A 24185-nucleotide genomic window follows, 5' to 3' on the forward strand; every position below is an offset into this window, starting at 1 on the left:
GAAAGTAACGTGCTACTTAAAGCCTGGACAAAACTCTTAGGCAAGAAAAGTTAGTAAATTTTGTAGCAAGTCACAAGTTGTTAATTATATTTAGAACCTTTTAGTTGTATAACCTGAGCACTTTTGTTTGCCAATAATCTTCCAAAGTTAGAGAATAACAAAGTTATGTTTTCAGCTCTTGGACAAAAGCCACACAGTAATGTGATTCTTGGCATCAGGTTTAAATTGAGAAAAAAAAATGCTGACAAATATAAATCCAAGATGTCCAAAAATGTATTATTAACACAAGCTGTCAGCCTATGAATATATAATAATGATTTTTTTTTTTTAAAGCAAATTACTCATTAGTTGGTCGTTTGCTCATTCTTAAGTTGTGCTTTTAGTTTCCCTGTTAAAGGCGACATTAATCAGCCCCTCAGGCGCATTTCAGGAGCAGGTCCGAATGAACTTGTTAATTTCTCACATTACCAACACCTGTGTAAGCTACTACCGTTACACACAACTGCAGTGCATTATTACCGCAATACCTGCTGTCTACGTTGTTAGCGCATGCGTGAATTTTATTACTTATTTTCAACGATAGTAACCGTTTAAACGAGCTAAAACACTTGCTGGAATCTAAACTTACGGTTTGATTCGAGGTTGTTTTTTTTTAATTCAGTGCCAATGATTGGTTAATTACTTAAAGAAACACTAATAGGAGGTTATTTCTTTTGCCGTTTTGTTTAAAAATGTCTGTAAGATATACCATAAGGTAGCTTAAATCGGGAAAGTCACCATTTTATTGTTGCTTTGGTGAAATAAACCTGCAGGCCAACTACACCTGGAAGTTAAAATAAAACTTAGGTTTTTTTTATTTCGAACTAACGGGTAAAACTTAACGAGGATTAGTAGTTTTTGATTCTAATCATCCCTAATAGTGCTACTAAAGCAGGTCAACACGAACGCGCATTTTATTAATACGTGCGAGAACGCGCCCCGGCAGCAGCGTGCACGAGGAAGGCTGACAGCAGAGCGGTCCGGTAAATCACTGCAATGGAAGAGGAGTAAGGGAGGGTGGAGGACACCGGCTACAGCCCTGCCTCCAATCTGCATGTGAGTACACAGCAGAGTAGACACACGGCAGGGAAGCAGAGCACCATCACAGGGCAACAAAGGGACGCATGGTTCATACAAGGTATCCAATAAATAAAAGATCTGAGACACGTTTCGCCTGGAAGCGTTTGATTACATCCGTCTTCACCTCAGAGGTAAGATTGCACAGAAACTAGAAGATCCTGCTGATTACCGTTTCCTTCCTTTTGTATTTTTAAGGTTTACCTTTCAATAAGCTTTTAGCCAGAATCCCACAAGAGACTGTTACTGTCCATATATTATCCACAGTAAATTCATGTGAATTTTATATATTTAAATTGAGACACCCCAGAGAACATGAAATGGGTGTGACATGCTACTTCATAATGTGTGTATGAGCAGCAGTTGCAGCATCAAGGCTTGTGCCAGTGCTGAAGCAGGATGTTAAGCCACTAGACTTAAAGGGAACGTAATTGGTGTAATATGTTATAAGTTAAAATGGTATTCAGATTGCAAGCATGTTCTTTCCTCATATTATTCAGTATAATAGCACAGCACAGACATGGAGCTGGAACACTTTGATGAGCGGGACAAGGCTCAAAGATACACCCGAAGGGGCTCGAGAGGGAATGGGCTCCCCAGTCCCACTCATAGCGCTCACTGCAGCCTGTACAGAACCAGGACACTGCAAGCACTAAGCTCAGAAAAGAAGGCCAAGAAGATCCGTTTCTACCGCAATGGAGACCGATACTTCAAGGGGATTGTGTATGCCATTTCTCAGGACAGATTTAGGTCTCTCGAAGCACTCTTGGCTGACCTTACAAGATGTCTGTCAGATAATGTCAACTTACCCCAGGGAGTACGGACCATATACACGATTGATGGGTCAATAAGGATCACCAGCATGGACCAGCTGGTGGAAGGTGAGCATTGTTTCTAAACAGTTTTAAGCCTGCCTTAGATTTGGCTTCTATTAGGTAAAATCGTTATCTAGTAAAATAAAATATGATGGAAATGACACTAAAATAGGAGATAAAAACAAAAACCCTTAAATTCTTCTGCTCTGACACAATCTATACTTTTTTTTAATATGCTATGTTTGTGTTAGCATTGCTAATGGGCTGAGAAAATCTGTTGTCTTGTTTTTTTTTTTTCCTCCAGGAGAGAGCTATGTTTGTGCATCTATAGAGCCATACAAGAAGGTGGACTACACAAAGAATGTAAATCCTAACTGGTCAGTTGGTCCTAAGACTGCTGTGTCTGTCCGTGACCCTTCTTCCCTTGGTAGTGGCAAGGCTGGATCTCCAGAAACCAGGGAGAGCAAAGACTTCATCAGGCCCAAACTGGTGACGATTGTCCGCAGTGGAGTAAAACCTCGCAAGGCTGTACGGATCTTGCTCAACAAGAAGACTGCACACTCCTTTGAGCAAGTCATGACCGACATCACAGATGCCATCAAGTTAGACTCTGGAGTCGTCAAAAGGCTTTATACCGTTGATGGGAAGGCGGTAGGTGTTAAATTGTTGTTTCTGCAGAGTTATCGGTTTGTTCATTTCAAAGACTTCTAGTACCAGCAACAACATATTTCCAAGTGGGGTTCAAATAGGAAAGCATTCGCATTAGGTAGTGACTTTGGGAATCTCAGACATCACCAAAAAGTTGCAAATATAACGGGATTTCATTTTCCCACTGTAAGCACGTTTGTCACTACAGCTAACGGTGTTTAAAGTATGAAGTGACTTTCAGTGCTGTCCTTACTCAGAGGAAGCATTAAGTATACGTCTCACAACTGTGCCATTCAGGACAAGTTACATAAGTGCCTGATGATCTTCTGTTTGTATTTACACAAGTGTGTTTGTGCTTGCCATCAGTGAAGCTATGTGCACATTCATGTAACAAGCAGCGCTTTTGATACAATAAATTTGAAAAGTTTAAAAGAAGAGATGTTATTTACCTTCACATTTCCCTGTTTCAAACTAAAGCTCTTAACACCAAATGTTTTTATTTGAAAATCACGGACAAAGGGAAAGCAGGAAGAACAACCATACAGTAAGAGCCCGGTACCTACAAGAGTGCAATTGCTTTATCTTAAGCCTCTCCACCACTTAAACATATAATTGGTCACAAGTGGGAAGGATGGAAGGATGCTTCTGTAGAAAAGAAGTCAAAGTAAAATGGGATCATGCCTCCTCAGCCCTTGTAAGTGGTTTTGGAGACTGGTATTCTGGTGTTGCCATGCTGAATTCCCATTTGTGGTGCTGTGTTACATCTTAAGTTTGATTTTAGAACATTGCAATGAACCACACTTGGTAGACATTTGCAGGAGGCTTAAAAGATTTGGAGTTATGCATCTGACATCAGAGGCTGTGTGGTCTGTTCTTCAGTCTTGTCCCTGAGATTTGCTTCCTTACCCAACAAGAGAGCCCAGCAGGTTCAGAGTCATCTGGGAATATGTGTAAAATGTATTATGAGAAATAGGTTTCTAGGACTCCATCTCATATTCCTACTAACAGTAACACACTATTAAATGTATACTTACTAAGTGAGTTTGTACAAAACATGCAATCTGATCAGCGACTTGAGACTTAATTATAAAGCTTCTTGTATTCTTGCTTCGACTATATGCTCTAAATACTCTGGACTGTTATTATTTATACATTGATAACTACACTGTATATGTAGACTAATTATATTAACCTTTGTTTGGAAATTATGGGAGTCATAAGTGACTATCAGTTTTATATGTAGGCTGACATGGCTGGACAGCATGTAAGTGCCACCTACACTAAGAGCGGTCTAAACATTTCATAGCAATAGTTAGGGCACTCTGTATTAGTATCCCTCTGACTTTTTTTTTTTTTTTTTCCCGCTGTGATGGTCTCTATGGTAAAATGGTTTCCTGAGCTGGTTGCTAAGGAACAGCCTCTGCGGCAGAGCGGTGCAGTACTGATGTCAGGACTGTAGGTGTATTGTGAAAAGGCTCACAGATGCAGTGCTCAGTCTGTCAGCCTTATTATTACACACGGCGGCAAGATGGAGCACATGGCTAAGGTGTAATCCCAGGAAAGCATCCTTTGTGTAATGGTATGTAGAAGGAACAGTGGGAGTTTTTCACACTAACAAACAAATCTGCCTTCAGAATATCCTCTGTTGTTTTAGGAATAGAGATTTGTTTAGCAAAAAGCACAATGATACTGCAATATATTAAAAGTAGAATCCCACTCTATGGAAAAAGTAGGAAATTCAGATTTATTTTTTATGGTCCTCTCACCGTCTCTAACTGCCTTTTGTATCTGCTTCTGGATTTTGTTAACTGTCTCTCCAATAATAAGCTGCTTGTGTGCTTGGTAGTGCCATCATTTCTCTGGTTTTGTGACTTTTTGCCCTGTTGTGCCACCAGATGGCCAAATAAACACCCATTGGCATTAAGAGACCTGTTTTCACGGGTGTTTAACCTTTTGGTAAATGACCTCCTTTCTGGGGGGAGGGGTTCTTAGACAGGCTTTTGCTGACAGTTTAAAAAAAAGAAAAGAAAAGAAAAATGTGACAATTTATTTTTAAATACATTGTTTTCCAGTAAGAATTAAGTACAGATTAAATTTAAACAGCTGTAATTGATTGTTATGCATTTCTTTTTTGAGTCTGCCGGTAAATTAGCAGTGGCATTCCTGTGATTTGTTGTTTTATCCTTAGTTGTCTTTGACTCATGATTCATGGTTCTATTTGTGGATCAGCTTGGCGGGTGGCTGTGCTTGTTGACGCCTGTGATCCTACATACTGCTGAGTCACTCTGTAATGGTGCACTGCCATGCAATGTGTGTCTACATACATAGAGAAAATAAAATCAGTAAGGACTTAGCCACAATAAAGGCACTCCAAGATACTGTAATGCACAGAGAAAAGTGATGGAGAGATGCATGCTCCCCAGATAAGTCCCACTGTGTTGGTCTTATCTATAGGGACATGGCCTGTTATGACCCCTGATATTATTCATCAGATGGAGCAAAGAGTATTTCCAAGACTGAGTAGGTCTGAGGGGACTCGATCATGATGTTCCCATCCCTGCTCAAATGGATGTGGCTCTGCACTATAACTGTATTACGCACAGTGCTAAGTTCTCTTCATGCTAAAGTCAACACTTCTTGTTCAAATAGATGTCAACAGCCACCCGAGGATAGTCTAGCTTCACATCAGTGCATGAAAGCAGAGGCTTGCGCCTCCTTTCTAAAGTTATGTATGAGAGGATGTGATTAAATGGTCCATTCATGCTTTGCCAATCAGATACACAGTGGATGTGGTTGGAATTTATGGTGCTCTGTGTACAAGAGAGCTGAAGCTAACATAATGTTTTTCTAATTCATTCCTTTAAGTTGACTTTGACTCTGCCGTTTTCTGGTCTGGATTTACCCACAATTAATCTCTTTGGTTTCTACTCATACCACAAATGTCACGTCTGCTCTATGGATCCTGGCTGTAACTCCCATCTCACTGTCTTAGGAAAATGTCACTTTGTTTATTGATTCAATAAATAAAATAACTAAATGGTTTTAGTTGGTTTGCAGCCTTCTCAAATTCGATGTGCAAAAAGATGAACAAAATGGAAGAGTGCCTCACTTTCCTCCCACTTTCTGTAGTCTGGCTGTACAAAGAAGTGCCTTCGTGTGCCACTTCATGTGGTAGATATGATTTTTAGCTCATCCAGCCAAAGGACTGATGACCTCATGCCATAGCGAGGCAGCTGTCCACCCACAGTTAAAACTCACTACTCCTCCTCAAGTATTGGTCAGATTTTAGTGAAACCTGCACACAGCGATCACCTAATGGATCTTCATACAAACTATGCTCAAGGACATATTTATCATATTTACTGGTAATATATTGTGATGGATTACATGCTGGATGAGCTTCGTCATTGCATTGTCTCTTCAAACTACCCGTTGCGCTCGGTGGAATTTTCTGTTTGTGGAATTCAAAAGAAACTTTGCAGCATGTGAACATCCTGAGCTGTGTAAAGAAAATCTTTACAGTAACTCGTGTGTGATGTTGCAGTGAAACTATTCTTGAATATTTAAAAAGTTTAGGTGATAATAGTGATCATCTGTCTGTTATTAAATAGACTTTTCCGCATGCTCTCATTATACCAAAAATATTTGCAGGACGTGGTTATTATCTTGGCTGGTTATTATAAATGTTTTTGGGGGTGTTTTTTGGTTTTGAAACACTTCTAAGAGCTAAGTGTAGAAACTTAGTTTCCCTCACTGTTTTTGGAACAGCCCCTGTTAAGTCGCTGCTGTTTCTGCAGCAGAACTGATTTGGGCATTTGTACAACAGACTGCATATAAAGGAACCTCATGCAAAATAGAACACGAACCATTTGCCAACTTGGAGGTAAAGATGAGTCATGTTTCTTTCTGGCATGCTAGGTGACTGGCTCCTGCTTTCACTCTCACACTTCAGAAGAAGCTTTAGTGTCCTGGGAAGCTCCACCTGTGCATGCTTTGTTGTGTTACACAATTGTGGTCTTTCCTATGGCTCAAATCAACAGGCTTCTATAGCATGCATATATCCATTGTTATTTATTTCTGGATTGGATGTCAGGTGCATCACTTGCGGAAATCATAGATAAAACCCTGGAAATCAATACTTCCCTAAGATGCTCCTGAATTGTGAAAAGTATGCATGCGCTTTCTATGCGAATGGTAGGTTTAATGGAGCTGCTGTGTCACAGAGCCTGAAGGCAAAAATAATCAATATGAAGCATCACATTCACAGTTGCCTCTGTTATTTGGCTTCATCACAAGCTTTAGAATTCTAAATTCAAAGTACTTTGGTGGAACTACAGAACTCCTGAAATAAGAGGTAACTTTTAGGCGTATTTTAAGAAATCATTGATCAACATTTTTTTTTTTTTTCATGTTCTTTTATAACGTTCTAAATCTTTTGTATATTTAAGGTGAACACTGCTGTTATTATTGAGAGTGCATATATCATTAATTGGATCTATAAAAGGTTTTTAGCCCTTGGTAGGTATCATATTTTTAAACATTCAGACTAATAATAATAATAAGAATAATAATTTATTATTTTACCTTTTAACCTTTTCAATGTTTTTGATTCCAAGACAATTCACAGAGAGAGATTGGGATTAACAAGGTGGAAATTTGAATTCTTATCAACATCCTAACAATATGCTTCGTCATTCTCTCTAAATGAGGCTATGCTGCTTTTGTGTTATCTGCAGTTTGCACCATTAAGAGCTCCAGATAGGATCTGACAGTGGGTGTCAAAGTAGCCTTCTCATTGTCTTAAACTAAGCTGTGATTTTTGTCTGGTCTCCTTGGTAACTGCTGTGCAGCTCCTCCCTGTGGGATTTCCTTTTAGGAGGAGGAGGGGGTAGAATTAGGGGTAGGGGACATCAGTGATGCAGAGAAAAGGTTCTTATTTAGCAACCCCTCTCCTCAGCCCCATGTGTCTGATATTCCTTTTAACAATTCTTGACTGAATGACCTTTGAATGTTTTAAAGGTTACTGGTATAGCCAGCCTGACTGTGTTCTGTTTTTTTATTGTATTATTATCTATAATACTATAGGTCAGTTAAACAAGAAGGATTAAAGGCTGAACCTTATGGAGAGGAAATTAAAACTGAAGCTCTACTTTCTCTTGCACACTCTTATTAGCCGAAGAGTCATCTGTGTCTATCTTTATTTATTCATGAGACTGCTATATAACCATTAAGATAGACTTTTCTATAAATGCAAACATCAGCATCCACCTAGCCATACAGATCTTGTTTATAGAAAAGCAGAAATGATTATAATTTACACTTCTCTGTTGTTTTTACAGTGATAGGTACTTGGTTACTATGTTATTTTATCCAAAGTTTGCTTAAACTAAGTAAAGTACATTGTGGAAATACTTCTTTTTCAGAAACAGCCTGACCACTGTGTGTTGTTGCGATTGGATCTCTGAATAAATAGCTACTGTTAAACATTTTCTAACGTGATTTTACAAAATATAATCTGCAGTAACAGAGGGCAATTAACTTAATCTCCCACTAGTGATGACAACGATTTAATGAAAGACAGACACCATTGTTGTGGTCTCCACTGAATAAAATCTAACAGGTTTAAAAGGAGCTTTTCTTTTCTTAATGGTTACCCTGAAGACATTAAAGTGCAGCTGGGCTGTTACAAGAGTAGAAAGAGGTTAATTCTTTTATTCATATGCTATACATGCTGCAGCTGTACCATTAATTTTTCATTTGTGCTTAGATCATTATAAGCATTTATTCAAACCTGGCATCCTTAAATCCAGCATTGTAATCAATAAAATTCTTTCTTTACTAGCACATGTTTTATATACTCCATTTAACATGATTATCCAAATGTTATAAATCCTATTAAAGTTTAAAAGTCATTATACACCATTTGCTGTATACAAACAAACTGCTATATTCTTTTCACAAATGTGACACATATTGAAATGTGAATTATTTATTGAAGAGACCTTTTTACCAGGAAATCTTGAAATTAAAGCTCAATACATGGAAACTGCACACACGGCATGTTGCCAGGGTTCAGACCTACATACCTTTTGCTGTGAGACTGTAGTGCCAACCACTGTGCAACCTGAATTTTTATGACATTTTTGTTCAATATGTTGAATCCTACACTTAGCATTGATGTTTCATGTTGCTATGATATCTTACACTGACACATTGAATCTCATTTGCCTCAGTTTGAAAAAACAAGTAGAAGAAACAGTAATATACTAATTTTTACTTGATTTGCATGTCTCTGCTGGAAAAAATGCTTTGTCTGTTATAGTATGTATACAATATTTCAAGATGTTAACACATCATCTTATTTCCAGATTATGTAAAGTATCACTTGAGAGTGAATGCATTTCAGACTTATTGAACTAAAGCTGACAGACATTATTTTTCTCAGGTCACCTCCCTTCAGGACTTTTTTGGGGAAGATGATATATTCATTGCTTGTGGTCCCGAAAAGTTCCGCTATCAAGACGACTTCAACTTGGATGAAAGTGGTAAGCGTAGTTATGAGGCTTGCACCAATTTCCCGTGTTTTATATGTTGTTCACCTTAAGTTGCTGTGCAGTCATTTAAAAAACATGTGAACCCTATATTTAATAGTAATACTAAATATAATATTGATGATGATGATTAAATGATTTTCAAATGAGAAATAAATATATATTTTTGTGAAATGTGCTTTGAATGAAAGAAAGAAAGAAAGAAAGAAAGAAAGAAAATAAATGTGGATCATGAGCATGCCCGCCACTCTATTGCACCACCTCTTTCTCTAGCTCTGAAGGAGGATTTCACATTTTTCTTGTTCAGATAAAAGTTCAGCTGCTTCACAGTTTGAAGTCTCCTGCCTGATATTTTTCATTTAATTATGCTTAATTATGCGTAAAATATTTTAACATGTAGCATATCTAGACTTCAAGCAGGACAATCTGCAGCATGGACTCTTCCCTACAAACCACGAAGAATTTGCTTGCTAAAATAGGCAAAGCTTTTTTTGGGGGGAAAAAAAGAAATAAATATATTTTCTGGATGATGCTGTACACTGCTCCAAAACCTGTGCTTACTGGACTGATGTAGTGAATCTTTGTCCCACATAAAGATTTTGGCACATGCTGTGGATGTCTTTCTGTACCACTGTTTACAGAAAGTATCTTCCATAGACTTGCAGTTGGTTTGAGAGTATCGTCCTATCCTCAGCACAAAAAGGTTCACCAGCTCATCAGATAAATTAGCAACCCTCATGCACCCGAATCAAAGTGGTGTATGGTGTTTTGTACTCATCCAGCCACAGACCAATAATCTCTGTTCATTTGGTCATAAAATCTTTCTTTGTTTCAAATTGTATGATAATGATATAAATGAGATCTACATTAGTTACAGTGCGTTCTTGTTGGTAGGCAGTTGATGTCGTTACTTGGTTTATACTGATAGGCCCAAGAAAAGAAAAGAAGAAGAAAAAAAAAAAGAAGGAGAAAAAAAAAAAAAAAAAGAGAACAGTTGTAGCTCAGATCGTAACCCCAAGATGCTCTCTGATGCATCCAGAGTGTCAGTGGTAGATAGAAAGCACTTAAGCATAGAAAAAGTGATTGTGTGAATAGGTGAACGCAACACATTGTGTAAAGCACTTTGCGTACTCAGGTAGAATAGAAAAACACAATATAAGAACCAGTCCATTTAGCATTTAATAATGCCAGAGAAGCCGAAAGAAGGACAAAAGGTCAGTATGCCACACATAATGCTGATCATTTATTACTCTGCCATAATGATGCTGGAACAGTCCACACCTTTTATTTTGCTTGTTTTCATTTCTTTTCAGAATGCAGGGTAACAAAGTCTGCATCATATGGGCGGCTGCCCTCAGTACACGGTCTCTCTTCCCCAAGAAGTGGTGGAATGCCCCGCAGGAGCAAGTCTCCCTCATCTGCCGGTTCAGGTAAGAGTGTGCATGTGATCTGTCCTTTCACGTCTTGTGAACTTGGTTTATGCTACAGTATTTAATCTTTATCTTATCCTAAAAGCTAACGGCACTGCAGGCAGTCAGCTGTCCACACCTCGTTCTGGAAAGTCTCCAAGCCCCTCTCCAACCAGTCCAGCTAGCCTCAGAAGACGACAGGTAAAAAAAAAACCCAAAAATGAAATAATGAAGTAATGATTTGTGTTGTGCCAAGATTGAAGAATTTTAAGAAGTTTTTAATTTAATTAGACAGAACTTTAAGTGCTTCAACAGGTATTGCACTGACATGGAACAGAAGTTTATCACCATCCTTGTAGTTCCAAAAAATGTGTGAGTCTTACTACCTATTAACCTAACAACTAATTACTTTGTGTTGCAGTTATGTTAATGGAAATAAATTTCATACCCCATCAAAGCCTGCGTTTGAATCATTATAAAGATTTATCTGTGAAATGGGGAAAAAATCCAAAATGCTTAAGTGAGCTTAAACCCTGTGGAGAAAACTCTGACATGAACTCAGGGAACCCTTGTCACAATGAAGCAATTAAGAGATTAAACAAACACGTTAGTAAATTAAAAGCCCATGTAATCAATGCTGCTGGCTAACTAGCAACTTTTCAGCAATTTGTGAATGAAACATAATCTTCACTGAAGCAGCAGCGATTCTGACATATCTGATCATGGATCAGGAGAGTGCAGTCTCTCATTTCTCATTTAAAATCCAGGTATCAGTGATACTGGTGTCACTTATTCATAATTCTGGCTCAGCTAGGTATTGTTACTGTCGTGAAGTTTTGCATGTCATTTTCTGTCTGTGTAGAATCACTTGGTAGTCTTTGTGCTGGTACAATGATTTCTGTAAGGTTTCACCATGCTTGGTTCATTGCTATCTACATGCTCAAGGCTAGCGGAGTGGAACAAACAAGCTTTGTGTAATCTGGCTGTAATCACATTTTTATAAGCTTTGCTCCCCTCTGAAATTTGTGTAAGACAAGTACGTCTGTTTATCTTTTTATTCTCACTCCATAGCTGTCTCTTCTTTTTCAGGGATCTCAACACAGTGGTTCTTCACTCTCCTTGGCATCTACCAAAGTATGCAGCTCAATGGATGAAGGCGATGGGCCGAGCAGCGAAGGTCAGAAAGGACATAAGACAAATCTCCAAAAGTTGATTCTGTTCATGTTTCTCCCACAAAATGCTACGTCCAGATGAACAGAATCAACTTTTGGAGATTTACTTACCTGGATGATTGAGCATGCATCAAGATGACACAAGACATAAACTAACTTTAAACAAACAAACCCAAAACAGTTTGCAAACAACATTTAAACTACTATATAATGCTTTACCTATTATAGAGTGCATTTTATTTCATTTTATTTTTTTCACAGCTGAGCCAATGGATGAGTACTCTTCAATCCCTGCCTCCATAGCAGAGAGGTACAAAGTGGGAAGGACTTTAGGGGATGGAAACTTTGCTGTGGTCCGAGAGTGTGTGGAGAGATCCACTGGAAGGGAGTATGCGCTCAAGATCATCAGCAAAGATAAGTGCAGGGGAAAGGTGAGCCTGCTCTGCACCTGCTGAATTCAGCTTTTACACCATCAAATTTCCAATGTTCATAAAGTTGAAGTTCAACTGTTGCTGAGTCATTGGTGAGCAGGGGTTGCTATAATGCTGGAAACAAAAATATTTGGTTCTGTTTGCTTTTGTTTGCTTTTTTGTTTAAATCACAGCATCAAATGATCCTAGTTTACAGAGTTCTCTTTTGAAAACTGTTTTCTATTATCTTCTCTAAAATTACAAAACAAATCTCATATATTGTGTGTAAAGTATTCTGGCTACAGTGTACAGATTGTTTTCTTTGTCACCCAGGAGCACATGATACAGAGTGAAGTATCAATCCTTCGGCGTGTGAAACATCCCAACATAGTTCTTTTGATTGAGGAAATGGACACCCAAAACGAGCTCTATCTTGTAATGGAGTTAGTTAAGGTACTGATTTTTTTTAAAAAAAAATTTAAACGAAGAAATTGAAACCTTCGATGTCACAAGATAAAATTCAAATAAGTTATCAAAAACATTTAATATGTAATGCATTCTTTTTGCTGTCATAGACTGGTTTATAGTTGAATTAATTAACTTCAGTTAAAAAGAAAATTTTATCAACCATTTATCTGCGTCAGACTGTTATAAATTTAGCAACTGGGCCTTTTTCACATTTCAAACACTCTTTCTCCAGGGGGGTGATCTCTTTGATGCCATTACATCTTCTAACAAATACACTGAGCGCGATGCCAGTTCTATGCTGTTCAACCTGGCAAGTGCTATCAAGTACCTGCACAGTCTTAACATTGTCCACAGGGACATAAAACCAGAAAATCTGTTGGTAAGTACGACTCTGCACAGAGCATCTGTATGGGTGGGAAATCGCTTTGCATTGTAAAATATCCAATTTCCCTATTAGCCCCGTTTCCATGTCATTGTTTTTTCCTCAGAATCTCTCTCTCTCTCTCTCTCTCTCTCTCTCTCTCTCTCTCTCTCTCTCTCTCTCTCTCTATATATATATATATATATATATATATATATATATATATATATATATATATATATATATATATATATATATATATTATACAATACACACACACACATATACATAAGAGCTTGGATTTAAAACTACCAATAATAAATGGTGCATAGGTAAATAAGTTAATTAAATTACACAGTTCTTTGGTAATTTAACGATGATCAAATATACTAAAATTTCTTCTCTAGACCAAAAATAATTGTTGGTCTTAAAACTACATTTCATGATCAAACCAAAAGTCAGTTTTCTGTGCAGACCATCCATGTTTGCAGTCAATGGAATATTTTGTAGTTAATTTTGACTGAAATCACTGCACTAATAAAAAAAAAAGAAAAAAGAAAAATGGCTCAATAATGAAATCAAATTTTTACTAATCAGATTGACTATTGGAGACCTTTTCATCCAGTATATCCCACTGTCCCTTTTCTGTATCTTGTCCAGGTATATGAGCACAATGATGGGAGTAAATCTCTGAAGTTAGGAGACTTTGGCTTGGCTACTGTTGTCAACGGGCCCCTTTATACTGTGTGTGGCACACCCACCTATGTAGCACCAGAGATTGTTGCTGAAATGGGGTAAATCAGTAATTACATTATCCAGTCCAGTCATCTGCAGCACCATTATCAAGACCATAAAAAAAATGCAAGAGTGTTCTCTAAAAGTTGATTCTGTTCATCTGGATGTAGCGTTTTCAGTGAGTACCATTCAATTAGTACCATTCATAGGGAGTTGGGGAATGGCTGCAATCGCAGCATTGTAAGATGGCAAAAGATGTACCCTTAGGCCCCCTCCTCAATTTCAGTGATGAGGATGTACACATCCTGGACAGGGAGGAACGCTGGTTTGAGCGTGGAGTCAAGGAAGCCATTTACGAGAAAAGGGAAAGACCATCTCTGAATCGAGGAGGGGGCCTAAGGGTACATCTTTCACCATCTTACAATGCTGTGATTGCAGCCATTCCCCAACTCTCTGTGAATGGTACTCATGGCCATTGATCAGTGGTCTTTGATCAGTGGTTGTTGATCAATGGTCATGAGAATTTGCATAATTATGAAGAAGGAACTGATCTCCCAGCCCATTGTTCCTTCAGTGGTGCTAGTTATGCAAATATACTGTTTATAAGATTGGGGAAACCTGCAGTCTGATGAGACTGAAGAAGTCACTTGGATGAGTGACGAAACGTTTCTCCCACTGAAAACGTTACGTCCAGATGAACAGAATCAACTTTTGGAGATTTACTTACCTGGATGATTGAGCATGCATCAAGATGCAAGAGTGTTGTTTTTCTGCGTCAAGTGTCCTTTATGTGTTGTGTTCATATTCATATTATAGATATGGACTAAAGGTTGACATTTGGGCAGCAGGTGTCATCACTTACATACTGCTGTGTGGATTCCCTCCCTTCCGTGGGTATGTGTTCCTCTATTTGGAGGTTTACTTTAAGCGTTACACTTTATTTCCATACATTTTTAAGGTGTCACATGTAGACTAATAGTGCCTATAGACCTACTTAGCTTTATAATTTAACTGTATACAGGAGTGGTGAAGATCAGGAGGCGCTTTTTGAACAGATTTTGAGGGGCCAGCTTGAATTTCCTGCACCACACTGGGACAATGTGTCAGACTCAGCCAAGGTTTGTATCTGAAAGTGGTCCTGCTGTGATCACGAGCCATGTGAAACACCCCAGACACCCTCAGTATGTTATTATGAATTCTTGTGGCTAACAAATCTCTGTTTAGGCTCTGATCACTGGGATGCTGCAGGTAGCAGAGGATAAAAGATATACAGCTGTACAAGTCCTTGATCACTCGTGGGTCAATGTAAGTGTGTAGTCAGTCCTTTCGCCAGAATCTGCATCGATACCAGTGACGTTGAGAAAAGTAGAGTTGCTGAAGTATGGCTCTTTATATTTATCAGGATGATGGTGTGTCAAAGAAAGAACACCAGCTGCCAGTGGCTGGGAAGATCAGGAAGCACTTTAACACCAGAGTCAAGGTCAACAGCACTACAGCTGGAGTGTCCGTGATCACAGTAAGCACTGCTCTGCACTCTCCACACTGACACTGCATGTCGGTGTGCAACGGTAGATTACATTTGGGCTTTCTGCTTATTAGCATGCTTTGGCAATGAAGGACTTTTCAGCTTTGAGCCATAATGTGCCTCATACAACTCACACATGCAGAAGCTTTTTATTTTTATGCCTTGGATGTCATTTTAAGTTGGAACTAAAATTGCTGCTTTTGTAAAACAGGTAAACAATTGTCCTCTGATGTTTTTAAATCTGCAACCTCCCTGCTTTTTTCTGTCAGTCATCACTTCATCCATTTGCATCTTACTGCTAGATTTTCCTTTGTTTGCTCTGCCCTCTCATCCTACTTTTAGCTGGACTGTCAGCACTTTTGTTAGAAAAGCTTAGAAGTAACATAGTTGACCATTACGAGGTTTTAGGAGATGATATTTTAATTTGAAATAGTTGCAAATACAAGCTGGATTTGAAAGATAAATAACTTGTTTTCAAAGTGAGCATTGTTATTAAGGAGGATCTGCATTGCTCTACATTTCCTGTATATAGTCTTTTATAGTTTTTTACTTATTTTGAAACCACTTGTCAGTTTACAGTGACATGACATCTATCTGCGAGTATCTTATCAATAATAATAACAGGAGTGTAGAGATGTTTTCCTAATCCGGTAAGTGATGCTTTGAGTTCATAGTGATCCTCTGAGTTGCGCTCATCTCTCTCTGCTCAGCTGGACCAGGACTTAACCATCAAGAAGTCAGGGTCTTTGGACCGCTACCAGCATCCTTTGTACTGGATAAGGTATGACACAGCATAGTGCTTAAATAAAGTGAGTGCTTTCATGGCAAAGTGCTGGCAGTCTCCATTTCCCATCTCCCAAGGGTTTGACATATTGCCCATCAGTGGATCCCTTTTCATGCCTCATCATATCCTTCACTTTATCACCTTACATCATCTCATTTGGGCTGTAGCAGGTAGCTGCACAGTTTTCCTTGCCATCTACTTATTTTGCATTTAAAAAGGTTGTTTGAGAGTTTGTTATAAACTGTGCTACTTCATTTTTATTTTCCAAGATGAAAACATTTTTTTTCTTTCTAGAAGTGTTGGCAACAACATAAAAAAGTGGTGGATCTTATTGCCTCTTCTTGCCTTAGAGAAGATGAAGTCATATTTTTTTTCACATAGAGAAAACTTGCAAGGGAAATGCAGCTTTTCACATACAAGTGCATGATGACACTGGCTCATCTAAAATGTACCTCATGCCTCAGTGAGTGGATGCCAATCCTCATTGATCTGGCTCTCTAGATACGCTAACAATTGCTGCTGTGTCACCCTCTCTCAGACCACGCCACTTGATAAAGAGAAGCAAGTTTTCCGACGAAGACGCCACCAGGATGTAAAGGCCCACCTCCCTCATGGTATCCGTGCCAGCCCCTCCCACGGCGCAAACCGTGGCCTTTCCCCTGCTGAGGTCACTTCAGAGTCCGAAGACTATTCTCCAAGTTCGGCTGACACTGTCCGTTCACCCACTTCTCCATTCTAAAAGCCTTCCTGGGGTGACAGTGCCATCCACTCCTCTGTGGAAAAAGAGGCAGAGGGTTTGATGGGTCTAGTCTGTTGACTTGAGCTTTCACAGACTGAATAATTACCCTTACCTGTTTTTACCTCCCCCGAATGTTATGTTACCTTTATTTCAATTCTTGAATGCATTTAAGAGAGAAGTCTAGTCTGGATCTGGAGGTTTATGTTTTTATGCCCAAGTTCAAATGGCACATCTTTGTATCATTTAAAGTTCAAAATATTCTAAAAATGCAGGCTCTCAGTTCACCCATTAAAACCTCGATTTGTAACAGGCTGTATTTGCTAATGTCTCTTCAAGGCTGTCCTTCCAATGAGCTCACTCTGTCCTAATTGGCTAACTTCCAGAGGTTGGGCTCCCCTCTGCACAGACTTTAGCTGGCTCTTGGGCTTCAGAGCTATGAAAACAAACATCAGTAGTCAGGTTTCATTATTTTTCTATTTCCCCTAAATGTAAACTTTGCAAATCTGCATTTTTGAGCCTGAACAACTCACTGAAGAATTTTCCAACAAAAACATCCACTAACATTGAATGCTGATTTTTTTTTTTTTTTTTTTTTTTTTTTTTTTTTTAAAGCTTTTTTTGTTTGTTTTTTGTGATAATTATATAAATTACAGAAAATCACAAGATGCATGTTGTGTCCCCTTCCCCTCCAAAAAGCCAACAAGCTGTTTAGGCCCTATCAAACAGCAAGGACTGGTTCATTGTAGTACTTTGGAGCCCTCTGCTGGTTAATATTGTATCCTACAGGAAGTAAAGCTTTTTGAAACCAAAACCTTAACCTCTAAATATTAAATTACATTCAGTAAATGATCGGTACATATCTGATTTCAGCTTGTCAATATTAACAGTATCGGCCAACCTTCTGTTGTACTGTAAGGCAAACAGTAAGCGTGCTGTAGCACTTGATTTTGTGGTGCATAAACCATTGACACGTTATTTGAAAGGACTTCAGACATGCTGCCAAATAAGTATTTCCTGGACCTAACAGAATGACGACAATTCTTGTCTTGCCACATAGTAGTTTCTCAAAGAGAAGATGGGCCACTGATATTTAACTGATGGTTTAGCTTACCTGTGTGCTCGAGGGTGATTACTGAAATGGTTCTGTTACACATCTGTGAGAGTGATTGCAGTTCACTTGTGGTGCATATGAATGTCAATGCTGTAGTTGGTAATAGGTGCATATTTTAAGGCCTTGCCTTGACACATATAGATTTAAGTGCAATTAGGTATACTGCGCTCTTGGGCAGTATACCTATCAAATGCTGTGTGTCCTTTGTAATGCTTGCATATTTGACAATGTGCTGCTGGGATTATTGGAATGTCAAACACTTCCCTATCACATGAGGATAACTGGTGCAACATGGTTGATTTTCACACACTGAAATAAGAACCAAGTTAAATAATAGTAATACAACAGTGCTTCCAGTAAAATCTGTAATTTTAATATTTCTCTTCATTAGATCATTTAATTTGTTGAATGTTTCTTTCAGTGATCACATCAAATATGACTGAGCAATTTTAGGTCACTAGACTTTCTGTGCTTTGTCTAATTGCTCCAAGCATTGGTTCACAGGGGACAAAATATTCATTATTATGACTGTCCTCTTTCTTTTTCATAAACTGTAATCTGCATGTGTGCTGATATGCATCCCAAATCAGTTGTTCTGGTCTTCTACTGTTTAACATGCGCTTGTCAGATATAAAACCATTCCTTTTACCATTATACGTGTTGCCTAGATGAATGAACTTTGGTAAAGGCAGACTGTAGTCATACACAGCTAAGATTTGTATATACTTAGTCGTGTGAAGTTACTGCTGTTAAACTGACTTTGTTGTAAAAAGGGCTTTTATGTTTTTCGATTGACGAAATCAAACCCAAAAAGCACAAGAAAAGCAAATTGTGAGTTTTGGGGAATGTGCTGAATCTTCACCAAAAGAGTATGTAATGTTTACATACGGTGTGACAAAACGGAGAGTGCTGTTATTTTGGAGGAGATGGAGTATAAAAGAATTGTGTTGTTTACCCATATTCCATAAATGTAAGGATGCTGTACAACAATCTGAATGAGAACAAAAACAAAAAAAGAGGGGAAAAATATTGCCGTGGTTAAAAAGCAAACTTCTAACAATGTACTCTGCACAGAAACCAAACCTGAGAATAAAATGGATTTAATTTGAGTCAGTGACTTTTTGAAACACCAGATGGCAGTATGACCAAACACCACATCAATTCCACCTCCAGCTACTTATAACATTTACTGCACTACTGTTATAAACACCTTATTATAGATTAATCACATACATGAGTAAAATCTCAAGAATTACTCTTGAGCTGACTAGTGTATGCAATTTTATTAAAAACACCAACAAAAGAAATTCAGCATACAGTTGCCAGTTTTGACCTAATTGTTTCCTCCTGGAACATTTGCAGAATCATTTTACTGTGTACTGATTGCAATAAAAATGAACTGCTTCATTCGGATATATTGTTAATGATATGACATTTTTATTCACAATAATGACACGATTTTCACAGGAAAGAAAAACCAGTGCCTTCAGGATTTTATAACATGCAAAATATTCAGCTTTGGGTAGGTAGGTTTATGTCTTGTAGCACCTGTTTAAAAAAAAAAAAAAATTAACCGCTAACTCCATCAGTTTGCATATTTTTGTTCATTTAAATTGACAGCTCATGGAAATCAACTTCTCCTTGCTTCATTTAAATCCAGACTCAATAGCTTTCATATCACCAAAAATAGACCATACTCATATTTATACTGCTGTCGTCTTCATTAATATATCATTTTGTTACACTGCTGAATACCTCTCATTGACCTATTTGTTGAACATGTAATAATATTGCTTTCAGAGCATGGAGTTATGGAGGACAGAAAATTGCAAAAGAAGAATAACTTAAAAAAATCTGATATACACAAAGAACAGTATAAATGTTTGCAGTGCCAGAAATTGTAGAATGTCTTTAAAAATGGCACTTTCAGCTTTACCATAAACACGTTGACAATCATTAGACAATCCAACAAATCTGATATTTTAATCATTCGATGTTTTTTGGAAGAAACAAACAATGTCTAAAAATAAATGCATGTTCCACATGACAAACTTGAATCGGTATACAATCTTTTCACATTTTCCATTAATAAACAATATAGTCCCCGATTTTAAATAAATTTGGAAATATCCATATTTATGACATGGTCATAAACGGTTTTCACAAAGGACACACTGAATTTCCATATAGACATTCAAACACAACAAATTAACAGTAAACATTGTCTTTTCACATACACATACACTTGACCACTGTTAACGATAAGCAAAAAAGGGTCGTATACGTGGAACTAACCAACTAATATCTGAAGAGCAATGAAAACCTTTGCAACATTTATACATGGCTTGATGGAACATGGTGGGTAGTCTAACAGCATTTAGATCTTTGCAAGTCTTTATAAGGAAGAAACACTTTAGACTGTCCTTTTTTACAGGTTGAGCATTTTTTTTCTTAGAAAAATGTTCCAAGTATCTGCCATACAAATGTTGTATAAATGTTCCTCATTTTGTTTCGCATTTTCACAGTTGAAACAGGAACATTAAGTATGTTTTAATAACTTAACTGTGTAATTTTGTTAATTAGAGTTGATTTCAGTCTCCTCTTATCCAGAACAGCAGACCTGCTTGACTCATTTGGGTAAATACTTCAGCTGGTGCTCAGGTGAAAACCAACAAACTGACTCCAGATTGTTTAGCAGCAGACATGTGTTCGCCTCAGAGGCCAGATGAACACATGCAAGAACACACAGTCCTTCATCGTGCTGATGCCCCCAGCATCTTGGATTCTCTGCAGCACAATTCGGTCACTGGTTGATAGGTTTCCCTCTTAATTCTCCACACTAGCCTCCTGCTGCACGTATCCACCTCTCGTCAGTACCTGTTCTGATGCTCGTAGTGCCAGCGGTTGAAATCTATGTTAAATGCCACAATGCTGCCAGAGGCCATGCCGGTGATCAAAGTCCTAAAAGGCAACAAAACAAGGAATAAATACCAGATATGATATTCCAATGTTAGAAAACTACTGGAAAATGTAAATATTCTTTCTATAACTTAATGCTATTCTAAAGGTGTGTGAATGAGAGCGAGAAACCAACATGCGTTAAAATATGTTCACTGTTTAAGCTTACTTCCATGCATCTGAATGATTTGTTAAAATCCCCACAGTGAGTGAATGAAACCGGTGCAGGAGGTCATGAGGGGCTGTGACAGTAAATTACTGAGTTCCTCTGACAACTCAAGTGGACCACTGAGTCCCACTGTCTTTCTGTAAGTGCCCTATGCCCCCAGTGTCCACATCTGGCTGGTATGTAGGAAAAGCAGCTGATTTCACAGGGTCGTCTTATACTGCTACACCCCGAGGGCTAAAATGCTCCAGCACAAAGAACAGAGCTTTAGCAGAATGTCCTTCTGTAAAGGGAGTCAAGGAGCCCAGCTCACTTAGATTACCTAATGTCAGCTTATTGAGAAAAGACACTGCAGCTGAATCGAGGGGTTCTTCAAATATTTAAGTGATTTAAGTGATGGTTTAATACTTGTTTAATGTAAAAAAATAAATTAAAAAAATTCAGTTTCCTCCAACTAGCCACTGCTTGTCTTAAAGGGTTATTTAAGCACCTGATGGTGCAGATTTAAGAACTAATGTTTGGATATATAAGTGTGTACGAACAAAAATCATATGTGCTCACAAAGTTGAAGGGCATATGTGCATGTGTGTTTTTTAAAGCAAATTGAGCCTGATTTGGTGAAATGAAAAGTGAGACATGAACTTGAAAAAATAGAGTTTGCTCTTCTAATTAACATATTGTTCCTGTTTATATGTTCAATGTAACGTTTACAAACTGTATTAGAAATAAAATTCAATTAAATTCTTTCACTAAATCCTAATCTACAGTTTTAAGTGCTGTAAATAATTGTGGCAGATCCACTTTTGATGTGAAAACAAATCTGTTTTTGCCTCCGATTTGTCGTCCGACTGTTTTATTCAGTAGTCTGATTAGAGTGCTGAGATCACAAAATAAAACGCTTTTGCTTGTCTTAGCTTTTCTAGTGACTGTTTAAATTGAACATTTTCAATTTAAATACTTTCAACTTAACTTTTCAGTTTAAACACTTCTTTGTTCTTTTCATTGCTATATCTAATCGCCTGTGGTTTGTTTGTTTTTAAACACAAAAAATTAATTCAGGGTGTGTCCACATCCATTCATAGCCAAAGATTGGAGTGGAAATCAGGCTCATGCACATGCATTCAATTTTGCTATGATTGAGATTGACACAGCTTTATAAATCTGATGAAAATGTTGCACATTTATGCCTTGTTGATTACACACACTTGTAATCAAGTTTTATGCATTTGGCCCGAGGTCTCTGTTTTTGGATAGGCCTGTAAATACTGAGGGATATTTGGCCTGTGGCTGTGAAGTGGAGCTTGAATGTTCAGGTTCTCTAACCTCTCTTGACTGCCAGGGTCACATGATGACGTCAGGCTTTTAGCCCCAAAGCGGACACTGCCGTCTGTGAGTCCAGTCACCCGTTATATGACTCCTGACAAATCTTGTGGAGAAATAACTTTCAGGACAAACAAGGGGCTGACCTGCCTTTAGATTTCTGCCGCATGTATGTGTGCTGGCCAGTGTCCGAAATATATGCATTTGCACCCCTGTAATTTTTGTCTCTATGGCAACTGTAAGTTCTATTTAAAGGAAGCGGATGGTGACTATTCCCAAACTAAACCACATTGACATGAACAACAGGAAACACAAGGCTTGTTTCCTGAATCTATACCTAGCATGATATCCCGTGATATGTGATCATTTAGATATACACAATCCTCCACAATATTTTTAATCAACTCAAGAATGGCAAACACAGGCACAACACAAACTTGCTTTTTTATACTTCTTACACACTAAAATGTGCAAACATTTGGCATGTCTTGCAGCTCATTTATACATAAACAGTTGGGTAGATTCATTACAGGAAAGAAACTAAAACAAATCAGCTGTTTAGATGCCACTTTTAAAGTCTTCGAGAAGGACAAATTGTTTTTAGGCTGCACCCCTATTCACCCCTTCATAAACACATTAATTCATCACTTTTTACAACCACACACAAACTCACACATGTGGATGAACTGTTGGAAATATAGAGTTTATCCTTCTCAACTGGCTAGAGCAAAGAATTAAACCACTGACCTTCCAATAAGCTACCTGCTTTACCTCCTGTGCCACAACCGCCCCATTAAATGATTATAAATATACTTTGGTTTACCTCATTAAGCTCTCACTCTCATGGGCCTAATATACCATCACCAGCATACAACTGCTTGCCCTGACCTTTGATCGTGTGATAGGTCCATGGCTCGGATGCCTGCATCACAGCCTGGATAGATGTAGAGCTGTTTGAAGTCACAAGCCTGCCACACCTCCACCACACCGTTGTCTCCACCTGTCACCAGGTTGTGGCCATCGCTGCTCAGGAGAATTGCCTACAGGAGGGATAGAGGCCAGTTACACGTGAAACTTCCAACCCAACATTTACTCACCTTTCTTGCTCCAGAATGAGAAATATATAGCATACTGAAAATACATGACATGATGCAACATACTGCACAACATTACTATCATCTAATCAAAGGTTAACGTGCTCAGTATGCATAAAAAAATGACTCAGTATTTGAATAAAATCTTATGTACTTGAGATTTAAATATCTCCAAACATTTTAAAACTGCAGATGAACAAAAATGCATATTTCCTAGAGTATACTGATGTTTTTTTAAAGTTGGCATACCCTGGTGGAATCATTGACTTCCATTTGTGCCAGCAGTTTTCCATTAATGCTGAAGTTGCAGAAGCGTCCCCTCTCATAGTAGATGATACAGTGGCCCTCGCTGGAAACCGAGATGAGCCGTGGGCACAGATAGTGTTCTGGTCCCTCCAAAGCCCGCAAAAGGTCCCCTGTGATGGTATGGACCAGACACGGACCCTCTACCAAACCAGAACGCACATGTGATCAACCTGTGCTTATGTAAAGAAACTATGAAAATAGTCAATTTCTGTGAAGCGACTGCATATCTGTCATCTGGATAAACATTGGTTTGGAGGTGGTCACTAATCAAATGGTCATCTAATGCACGAGCACCGTTGTTCCAGTTTATTGGTGTACCTGATGTCACCTTTTTTTGTCCAGTCAATGTGACACGGAAGAACAAAGAAGCGCACTGACCTTTAGCTCCACTGATGACGAGGCCCAGCTCTGCACAGACTGACACACACACAACCTCCTGGTCGTGACCCGTGAGAACTGCACGGGGTGCTGGGTAGTCACCTAAAGGACAAAAAGGC

At 38.3% G+C, this 24185-nt stretch overlaps 2 protein-coding genes across 7 annotated transcripts in view; one reads left to right on the forward strand and one right to left on the reverse strand.

The window, feature by feature from the left end:
* The first annotated feature begins 1047 nt into the window (after positions 1–1047).
* dclk1b (doublecortin-like kinase 1b) lies at positions 1048–18953 on the forward strand. 2 transcript variants are annotated; one of them, XM_084950043.1, is made up of 17 exons: positions 1048–1250; positions 1617–1997; positions 2236–2582; positions 9025–9124; positions 10444–10560; positions 10646–10740; positions 11629–11716; positions 11973–12142; positions 12455–12574; positions 12822–12968; positions 13611–13744; positions 14502–14579; positions 14707–14803; positions 14910–14990; positions 15088–15201; positions 15921–15991; positions 16533–16697. In XM_084950043.1, exons 2-17 carry the CDS (start codon positions 1637–1639, stop codon positions 16588–16590), a joined length of 2178 nt encoding a protein of 725 aa, XP_084806169.1. In that variant the 5' UTR covers positions 1048–1250; positions 1617–1636; the 3' UTR covers positions 16591–16697. The 2 variants fall into 2 exon arrangements, with proteins under 2 accessions (XP_084806169.1, XP_084806168.1); XM_084950042.1 differs by lacking the exon at positions 15921–15991 and having other exon boundaries at positions 1054–1250; positions 16533–18953.
* A 306-nt stretch (positions 18954–19259) lies between these two features.
* nbeab (neurobeachin b) overlaps positions 19260–24185 on the reverse strand; it is a 199838-nt gene continuing 194912 nt past the window's right edge. For all 5 annotated transcript variants that reach the window (XM_084950036.1, XM_084950038.1, XM_084950037.1 and 2 more), the window contains 4 exons: positions 24067–24168; positions 23632–23828; positions 23177–23328; positions 19260–20805 (listed from right to left, as the gene is read on the reverse strand). In XM_084950036.1, coding sequence (XP_084806162.1) covers positions 20715–20805; positions 23177–23328; positions 23632–23828; positions 24067–24168 — 542 coding nt within the window. In that variant the 3' untranslated portion in view covers positions 19260–20714. The remainder of the gene's footprint in view (positions 20806–23176; positions 23329–23631; positions 23829–24066; positions 24169–24185) is intronic.

The sequence above is a fragment of the Perissodus microlepis genome, chromosome 14, assembly GCF_051167445.1.
Source record: "Perissodus microlepis isolate ML-2025 ecotype Zambia chromosome 14, ASM5116744v1, whole genome shotgun sequence".
Taxonomy (NCBI): domain Eukaryota; kingdom Metazoa; phylum Chordata; class Actinopteri; order Cichliformes; family Cichlidae; genus Perissodus; species Perissodus microlepis.